The sequence below is a fragment of the Patiria miniata genome, unplaced genomic scaffold (genome assembly GCF_015706575.1).
Source record: "Patiria miniata isolate m_02_andy unplaced genomic scaffold, ASM1570657v1 HiC_scaffold_16, whole genome shotgun sequence".
In the NCBI taxonomy this organism is placed as follows: Eukaryota; Metazoa; Echinodermata; class Asteroidea; order Valvatida; family Asterinidae; genus Patiria; species Patiria miniata.
The window spans coordinates 17,026,666-17,036,780 of NW_024037054.1; the positions used below are offsets into that span (position 1 = coordinate 17,026,666).

The window sequence follows — 10,115 nt, forward strand, 5'->3', positions numbered from 1 at the left end:
AAGATGCCAAACACGTATGCGTCGTGGCACCACATTCCAAAATTCGTGAGAGTCAGTATTCACCAGGACTTTAAACCACTAAAGTCATTGTATAAACATACAAAGGCATTATAATAGGCAGTTTCGATAGCCTGTAGGCCCAAATAACCTTTCTAACAGTTCGCTAAAGTGCTCCTGGTAAACGTCTTGGTGCAATTCTGTTCACCTCGGGCAAGAGGAAATTGAATCTGACTCATGAAAACATCATTATAAGGCATACGATTCTGCTCTTTGTGCTGTTTTTCCGTTTAAAGCACCGAAATTGATCCACAAATTTAATAAGGTGCAAAAGCTTTGGCTGTTACTTATTTCACCAAAAAAACCCATGAACATGCTCATTTTGTTGTTCAAATTGAAAAAGAATAATTTCGGTCGGCGCTCGAGTGAACACTCAATCTACTCGGATAAATTTTACTATAAAACGTCGGGACCTTAACTTCATTCAGTGGGCGGATTTTCCATTTAAGACGTGTTTATACCCTTTTTTATTCAGAATAATGGAAAGCAATATCCCGCAGAAACTAAATCTCTGACCAATGTTGGCAGCTCCCTTCGTGCACACCAAAGATCTTATAGCGCCAAAAGCGCAAGATGGGGAACTCCATAGAAATTGCGAAATCGCCATGGACGCCAATCGAGCAGCAAACCATTGTGCAAACCATTGTTCGCACAATGGTTGGCTTACTCGAAGCAAACCATTGTCTGTTCACAGACTCCCGAAAGAATAACAAACATTGCTGGGAAAACACCCACTGGCTATAGATGTTCTCACTTCCGTGAAGGTTATTGAAACTGAGCAGCACTCTGTGTTACTGTGATTCGTTTCGTTCGAAATCAGAGAAGCATTTCTGTGTGCATTGATATGAGCATGCATAGTCATGATGAAAAATGACATTTTTTTAAAATTAAAATGAATCCTAAATTTTTCGTCTATTTATTTCAATTTTAGACAATGAACATCACGAAATTATCTTCAACGGGGCGCAACAGCGATTCTGTAGAGGCTCTGGCTCCGATTTCAGACTTCAGTAGAAGTCTTCATCTCACTGAGTTGTTGAAGGATAAATCCCTGAGAGAGGCATATGCAGCAGCGCAGGCGGACGGTCAGCTACCAACCAACCGAGCCCGGGTCCTGATACTCGGGGAGCCTCGTGCCGGTAAAACCAGTCTTCTGAACCGGCTCATGGGAAGGGAGTTTGACATCCGGGAACAGCCGACTGAGGGGATTGAGACGCGCATGTGTCACGTGACCAACGTGGACAAACAGTGGAACGAATCCGAAGGCGCCAAGGCAGATGACATACAGCAATGTGCCTCAGTGGTGACTGCCCTTGGTGAAATGTCGTCGGCTATTAAGGCAACGACACTCGGATCTGATACATCGAGGAAGAACGACCCCACACAAACGCACACGTTGCCCGATTTAATGAAAATAGGTCTACAGCTATTTTGTTTGTTCGTAGTTGTGTTTGGACTTTGCTTGTTAAAGTACGGGTATACGGCATTTGTATGGTGTACATTCGGGGCATTAACCTTGATGCACAACTACAACTTTGCGTATCGGTTGGCAACGTATATATCTTTGTTCTGCGTTCTCTTTGACACAAAAATCAGAAGAGATATTTTGATAGAAGCTCCGAGCTGTCAGGAGAGGGAGGACGGGTTTGAAAACCGGACAATTTGGTCTACTTTGCAGAGCATGGTGTTGGATGCAATAAATAGCATAATGTTGGGTGTAGCCAATGGTTTCGGTTGTCGCACAGGTGTCGCCGTTGCCTTCTCGGCGAGTCTTCATCCAGAAGAGATTAAGGCGACTCGAGAAGCTGCTGCTGAGGGTCCCGTTATCTCATGGGACATGCTCGTGTTGAGTGTGATATCAAGTGCAGGAATACTTCTTGGCATTGGATGCTACTCTTTTTGTACATTCAATGACAGGTGGCATAAATACAGAACTGCTACGTGCTGTGGCCTTCTGGCGTGGCTACTTGCACTGAGCCTCAAAGGAGACTGCAGAAACAGACGCTACTGGTTCCTGTTTCTGAACGGAATTATGATGTCAATTCAAGAGACATGGGGGATGATTGTTGGTCGGAGAGCTTCCCATAAATACGGAGTCAGAGCTAGTTACGTTTCGAAGAAGATTGTTGGCTTCATCTTTGGCCTGTACCTATCATACATCTTAGGCTGGACAATGAGGATACCAAACTCTAGTTTGCCGTCCGTGACATTGTACCTTCTTTCCATCATGGCACATCCCTTATTTGATCTTCACAACACTTACAAAGTATGGCGAGAAAAGTCAACCTTCCCCGTAAAACTTATCCGTGAGCAGATGAAAACTGTACTCCAAAGACAACCAGTCTTAAAGACCAAGCTGAGTTTATGGGACTTTGCTGGCGACACTTTATATCACTGCACCCATCACGTCTTTATGCCGGACAGAGCTCTGTACGTGATCGTCTTCAACCTACACGCCGCCGTTTCTGACGAAGATGGGCAACTGCAGAAACTTCTCTTCTGGCTACATTCAGTCTGTGCGCATGCGTGTCATCCAGATGCTGTTATCATCATTGTCGGCACTCACAAGGCAAGCGTCTCTGACGTTAAAAAGTTACGTTTTACTGAAGAACTTCACCGTCGAATCACACCTCATTTCTGCCATCGGCTGGTTCTAAACCCTCTCGACGACAAGCCGCTGTTTCTCGTCGATAATTCCCAACCAGTTCACGAAGATTTCCAGCAGTTGAGGGCACAAATATTCAGACGGGTCGAGAGCGCCGAATACGCTCAGGAACGATATCCCATCAAGTACCTGCTCTTCTATCGCCAGATTCAGAATCGTCGAAAGCTGGCAGAGACGGATTGTGCCGCTTACGTGATGACCTTGGACCAAATCAGCGACCTTGCAAGAGATACTTGCGATGTGACCAATGAAGACGACTTAAAGAGCATGCTGCGATTTTTTGGCGAGGCTGGAGAACTCATTCACAAAGATGACGACGACATCTTGCGACAACATGTCGTGTTGGACCCCCAGTTCTTAGTTGATGTCATGAAGAAACTCTTGCGAATCCCGCGTGGCTCTAAAAGGTCGCATCGCTTTGCTGTAGATTGGAAAGATTACGAAAGTAGTGGAATTATCACAGAGGGTCTGATGCAACATATTTACAGCGACATGTCCCATCTTGTGCCACTTCTGACCAAGCTTCTGCAGGCCTATGACCTCATGTGTCAGGTGGCGTTTGTCTTAAATCCAAAATACCCCCAGAAGTCGTTCTTGGTTCCTGCCATGCTGCCTCCTTACCGGGGTGAATCGGTGAACTTTTGGAAACCCCAGAGTAAAGAGGAGGTCTTTTATTTCGACTTTGGTTCCTTCAATCCCAGCACCGTCTACTACCGTCTACTGACCCGTTGCCTGACACATGCCATTCTAGACAAGTTTGATTCCAACTCAAAGCCTTTGATTTTTGCAGACCGGTGCCGGTTCCACATCGGCACCAGCTTCATCTTCAAGTTGCAGCTGGAGAGACGTTCTTCTCAACAGATGCTTCTATCGGTCACTGTCTTGGCGTTTGAGCAACAAAATCCCGTTTGGAATCTCCTGAAATTCTTGCTGAACGTCGTGAAGAGCATAACAGCGAGGGACTACCCACAGTTGTGCTTCTCATTCGGTCCTCGCTGTCCTTACTGTGTGCACGAAGCCAACTTGGGAAGATCAATTGACGACATCTTAAAAGACACCTGTGAAAACAACATCCGAGAAGAGGCAAACATCCACGTGCTGAAGATGGCCGGGAATGACCAGCCGTTCCCTACGATGTCCCCGGCCGTGATGCTCTGTGGTCAGAAAAGATACGAGTTGGTGCTGTCGGGATATAAATCTCTGGTAGGTGTATCCATTGCTTGGAAACTCTCCCTTAATGCATGGAGACTGATTAAGAGAGTTGTGAACACATCTTTGTCTTTCGGCAGTGGGCATGTTTAGTACGTTCCTCGGGTTAGAATAACACCTCCACTGTCTTCACGTTTTCCCAGTAACCGTCAACCAGGTAGACAAACCACTAATATAAAACAGGCCATCTACAGTTCATTGATAAAGGGGCGGGATTCTAATAGCCGGCACGGTTCTACAGTGTTTGAACTTTAGAGTTGGTGAGTAGCTCGCTCAATTTAGAAATCAGTTTAGAGAAACCTACTCTTAATTAAGACCAGGCACTTTTTTGGAAGACAGCGGGCATTTATCCAGTTCATTGACAAAACAATTTGGATTTGATCATTTCTCCCCTCCTCTCCCATTTCATACGACACAGGATGCGGACTGTGGTTCCTGCCATCTGCCACAACGGGTAGCATTCACTACGAAGACACCAATTACAAGACTGCCTCCCGACCTCTTTCATAAGGTGTGCTTGCTGCTTAACGACACCCACGGCATCAGAAACTGGAAAGCTCTGGCAGGTGAGACTTGTTAGCTTACGATTACTATGACTATTCACCTTAGCTTGCCGATGATAAAAAAAAACAACCTAAAGCCATAGCCATCTATATAGTTTCCCGTTCGGTTACGACCAAAATAAGACTAATTGCTCTAACGTCAGAAAAAAAAAACCAGAACATTAGATTCCTTTGAAAACCAAAACAGTGGTTATACAAGTTAATCAACTACAGCAAAGCTTAAAATATTAAAATGGAGGACATGGAAAGGAATATAATGTAAAATAAACCTGGCTTTAAACCTTCTTCCATTTACTTTCAACAACTTGGGAAACACAAGGAAAAATGGACTATGAGCTGAATTTCTGCTTCCGACCTCTGGAACACTGTACCGGCGCGCTAGATCAACTAAGCTATCTTGATCTATGTTGGCAGTGCCTTTGCTCAAGATGAGCTAGGTAGCCATATCAACAAAGACATTCTAATATTGCCTCACCGCGTTAATCATGTACAGCTGGATAGCTGTAGTTGGTGAAGTGCCTGTACGCCATTCCAGAGGTCACAAGTTCACCCCCCGCTGCAGTCAATTTCTTTGTTCACTCAGTCAGTGAGAAAGGTAACCTGTCCAAAATACAAGTGACACTCGGTCAATTAGTGAGAAAGGTGCAAAAAGAACACTATGATATCCTTCTAGGATCAGCAGTGAAACGTTTAATCGGTATTCAGATCCTTCTTCCTTTTTTGGCTTGTATAGGCGAGTTGGGTAAAGACGTGGAGTCCGTAGCAGTGTTGGACAGCCAGCGGATAACCAACCCTACCGAGTGTCTGCTGCGAGAGTGGGCGATGATTGACGGTCACGTGACAGTCAGCGACTTGCTGGAAGTCCTCGGTAGACCTTTACTTCAACGGATGGATGTCATACAAGAAATACGTGCACAAATGGCACAAGAATGAAGTGTGGTGGAAACAACTGCATTGGTCGCACTAGTTTGGTTTTATACTGAGACGGAGCTCATTACCGGCCACCCAATGAATTCTCTGAATTCACAGTTCTGAAACTACATGTACAAGAAACAGACTATCAAGTAAATATAATTGGTAGTTTAGATTTGAATATTTTGAAAAAGAAACACTCCTGGCGATGGCCAGTGGAAACGCGAGTGAATACTCGATCTATTCAGTGGAATAAATTTCAAGCATTGACAGGTCATTTTGCATAATTGTTTAATAATGTAAAGTTGTAAATCCATTGTAAAAAAAAAAAAATCACCCCAGTTTAAACTCAACTGAATACTCGGTGTGATGGGTTGAATGAATGTCACTGTAGGTTGTCTTGTGCGTCGTATCAGTCGCATGGATTGTTGAGTTGTGAATATTCTATGGAAAGAAGAAAACAATTATGAGAACAAATGAAATAAGGAAGCAATCGTGATAACATAATACACAAGTTTGATAAACTCGTATGTCGACGGAGTGTTTGGACAAACCAATAACTCAGAAACAAGCAGTCCTCTAATCGGATATCTTTTGGTCTATATTTTTGTAGATATTATCTGCGTCGCGTAGGGACGCTACTTTCATTCAATGAAATGTAATGAAACGAATTTGAACACACTTTTCATAGCATTGTTTAAACTGTAGTTTGTCGAATGATTGTTAATCAACAGAGGGGGCACGTCCACTTTAACGGTGGGGCGCGCTGATACAAATTGTGAGGTCGTGAAAGGGCATCAGTTTGGGATTATTTTGTTGGAGAAGAAGTTATTCTCTGTTTCATCTCCACAGTTTTATGCTAGGGAATTATAAACAATTACTTTAAGTGTCTCACTGTTTTATTTCCAATCTTTGCTTCATTATGAGGGAGACGTGATATCCGCCAAACCTGCCGAGTGTCATACGTTTTGGCTATACAGAATTGGGGTTAACATTTATGTAAAAAATGCACATGGTAAAAAATGTAAAAATGCATGTAGCAACATATCGCCCGGTTACATACATGTACATGCACTGTAATGCATGTAGGCCGGTGTACATGTACATGTACAAACACAAAATGTAGATTATGCATTTAGAGTGGATGATAACCTGTATATGAGTAATTATGAATTAAAAAAAAAATTGGACATGATAATTTATTAGAATTGTGAATGTATCTAGTGTAATAGGTTTTTCTTTGAATGTACACGATGGAGATATAAACAAGTGGCAGTGCAGGCCTTAATTGAGTGGGCAACCCAAACATGGTGTCAAGACTCTGTCTTCGGACTCTAAATGTTTAAGTGTTTTTACCAAGCCTGCAATAGACGGTTATCCGCTGTTGGCTGGTTGAAATAAAATAAAATAAAGTAAATAAAACAATAACACTACAGTTTTATAAGAAAACAATGTCTACACCTTATGACGTTCTCCAAACATCGATAGGTTCATCTTTCGTTTCAAATGTGTGCATTCTTCTCTTTTTTAGCAGTTTCTTGGCACAATCTCCAGTGCCACTCCTCATTTCCATTTGACCTTTGCCAGTTATTCCCTCAATCATAACAATTATTCTAACATTGAACATGTCCCAGAAAAAAACACTCAACCAATTGATCAGGCCATCAATCTTGATTTCAGTATTAAGATTGAAAAAAAAGGGTTTCAGAAGGATTTGAACCGACGACCTCTGGAATTTTGTGCTCTTACTGTCGAACTATCCAGCCACATCAATTTGGTGACTAATCAATAGAACCCTTTCTTTTGAGTTCAGCGTGACCTGCGGAGGAAGAACAAGCTCTTCCAACTCATCAAAGGATTACGTGCAATCGTTTTTTGTCAGCAAGATCGTCGTCCTGTCGGCAACATCGTATGTCCGTTGACAAATGTGCCTGGATGAAGAGCGCCACCTATTTTGTCCGATAGTGCCCACGATTGTCCGCTTTGAATAGTTCACGCTATAGGAAGATGGTGTCCACCTACCCACCCCAGCTCCGCACTGCTTTTGGATTTTACGGAATCGGGTGACCGGGAAAAACAGTCTACATTTAAGAACGTATGGCCTGTCGGCAAATGTGTTGTCCCCCATTCAAAGTAGTCTATAGCGATGCGCCTTTTGTAATCTTGTTTGGTTTGATGGCACAGGATGTTAACATTATAAAGGTATTTATTGCAAATAGGGAAAAATGTGCATCACAATGGGGGTTGCCCTGGCTATCGGTGAATCGTTTCAATTTTTCAGATCTTTTCTGTTCATTTGAAGAAAAAATATGTTCGTCTTGATTTTCCCTTGTCTATATTTGAAAAGAACAGCTTTATCAGCAACACCATGTTCACATACATCTCAGTTTCGCATGTGGCAAATGGCATAAAAAAGTCTGTCACGAGCCAATGTGGCCCATCAGGCCGGCGCTTATCTCAGGTTTCAGTAGCATGAAACGACTGAGAACATTTTTATTCCCCCTGGATGGAATGCTATAGTCCATCGCAGGCTTTTCCTCAGCTAAAGACGGTACCCATCTATACTCCTACGTGGAAAAGGGCAAGTGGGGGTGAAGTGGCTTGCCCAAGGACACAACATATTGGCCAACATTATGGTCGGTCGTTTGTGAGCACTACTGCTTCTCTTTTTGACTTTATTTGGAAGAGAGCGCCCTTAATACTGTTAATATCCTATTGACATCTGTTCGGTCAGTAAAGTTCATTTCCGTTTCCTTCCAGGACTTCCGACCACTGCACTTTCAACTTGTAGCGCGGCGAGCTAGGCCGCCCACAACAACAGGAAAACCCAAATGGAAAGCACTCCTAATGCAGTGTGTATCAAACAAAATTAATACATTTAGAAACAAATAGTAATAATACTAGCTCCCAGTTTGTTTAATAATAACTTATATACACTTAAAGGATGATTATTGCTCAACACAATGCTGTCTTCCCTATCTCATTTGGACACCAAAATCCAGAGATATATACAGTTAATTGAAAGGGATGATATGTCAATGTGGTCCAATTTGCAGCAAAGTGGATGAAAGGAGACGAACATGCCAGCAATCTATCTGCTGGCCAACTTACCTGTTGTTCTTTGCACTGCAAAAACTGTGGTGTTAATTTAACACCATTCGATATCTATATAGGACAACACCAGTAAAATTTAACACCAGATGGTCCTATATAGATACCAGTGGTGTAAATTTAACACTGCAGTTTTTGCAGTGTGCCAATCAATATTTAGTTGAAACCTATGATTCGTTAATCGTTTACATAATCATTGGAGCATTAGTTTAGATTGTTCCAACTTAATAACGATTGAGTTTTTGGCACATTTCTCATTTCGATACCGTAAAGGCGTACTTATTTTGCTGTGTGGTATTCGACAAAGGGTCAACAAACTGCGTATTGGTATGTGTTCCTGGAAGGTTGAGTTTAGAAATTGAAAGTAGTGTTTGAACAAACAATGCCCACCTATGTCGAGCTGCATCGAGTGAACATCCTGGTTTCAGTTCATGCATGATACTGATAGAAAGTGACCTGTAGATATTGTGATTGCCTTTGCCTCCAACGTTACGTGAACAGTTTGTCACATTTAAGTACCAAGTTTTCGCTTTCGATAGACTTGTAACAGCTATAAGAGTGCCGTCATATATGTACGAGTGCTGACTCTAACGTTTGAAGTATACAACCCACACCTCATCCATACCGAAGCGAGCATCAGTGAGTTTACCGCTATCTTGTAAGAGACTCGAAGGTTTGGGTCCGATGTGTAACAGGCGATCCGAACATCCCTTCCATTAGACATATTGTTGATGATAGCAGTTTGACAAAGGTAAGTGTGTCACCATCCAAATTCAAATCTGTACCCATACCAAAGGTTTAAATGCGTGCTGTTTGCGTACCCTACAGCGTGTGTCAATAAAAACGCAGGATTCAAAGCGATTTTTTTCTGAGAACATTATGCTACTGGTGTGCCTAATTTGATAAGGATTTGATTGTCCATAATTTCATCTTTGACAAGATTTTTGTTTGGTGGTATTTGGACTTTTGGTTCAAAAGTTATGACAAGTTTTGTGAAGCCCTTCTGAAGCTGGTTGGTCTGATTCAATGACCTTAACACAACGACCAGTTATGTACAATGCAGGTATGCATTGAAGACAATTAAACCAGAACAAAACTTTCTTTGAAACAACTGATGATAAGTATCACTTAAATTTAATAACTGGACTATCATTGTTGTAATTATTGACTAATAACATTGATTGTGGACTAAAGGATTATGTAAGCCTAATCCTGCCACACATGTCCTTCTTTGTGATCCACAAATACTTTCACCTGTACTGAATTCAAACCTTTCATTAGGTATGTGTGATTTCACAAATCAGACCAGCTTGGAATTTATAACCCTTCTTCAATGTACTCTATCTCTGGACAGGATTGTCCAAATGAGATGGGATAAAAAGCATAGTGAAGAGAAGGAAAGGTACTTTGAAAAGAGGGTTAACATTATGATGAATAGGGGTGGTTTATATTCTTAATATTTTTGTTTCTAATCCTGCGTTTTTATTGACACACGCTGTAGAATAAGAAAAGCGCGGGAGTGCCCTAAGGGTGACATTAATATACATCTGAGATTCTGGCTAAATATAGGGATATTCAAAATTGCGGGTTAGTGTGGC

General features: G+C 42.1%; 1 protein-coding gene across 1 annotated transcript; it reads left to right on the plus strand.

Moving 5' to 3' along the window:
- The first annotated feature begins 630 nt into the window (after positions 1–630).
- On the plus strand, positions 631–6,388 carry LOC119723261. Its single transcript, XM_038193826.1, has 4 exons — positions 631–714; positions 989–3,925; positions 4,350–4,497; positions 5,228–6,388. Exons 1-4 carry the CDS (start codon positions 631–633, stop codon positions 5,425–5,427), a joined length of 3,369 nt encoding a protein of 1,122 aa, XP_038049754.1. The 3' UTR covers positions 5,428–6,388.
- Positions 6,389–10,115: the final 3,727 nt, after the last annotated feature.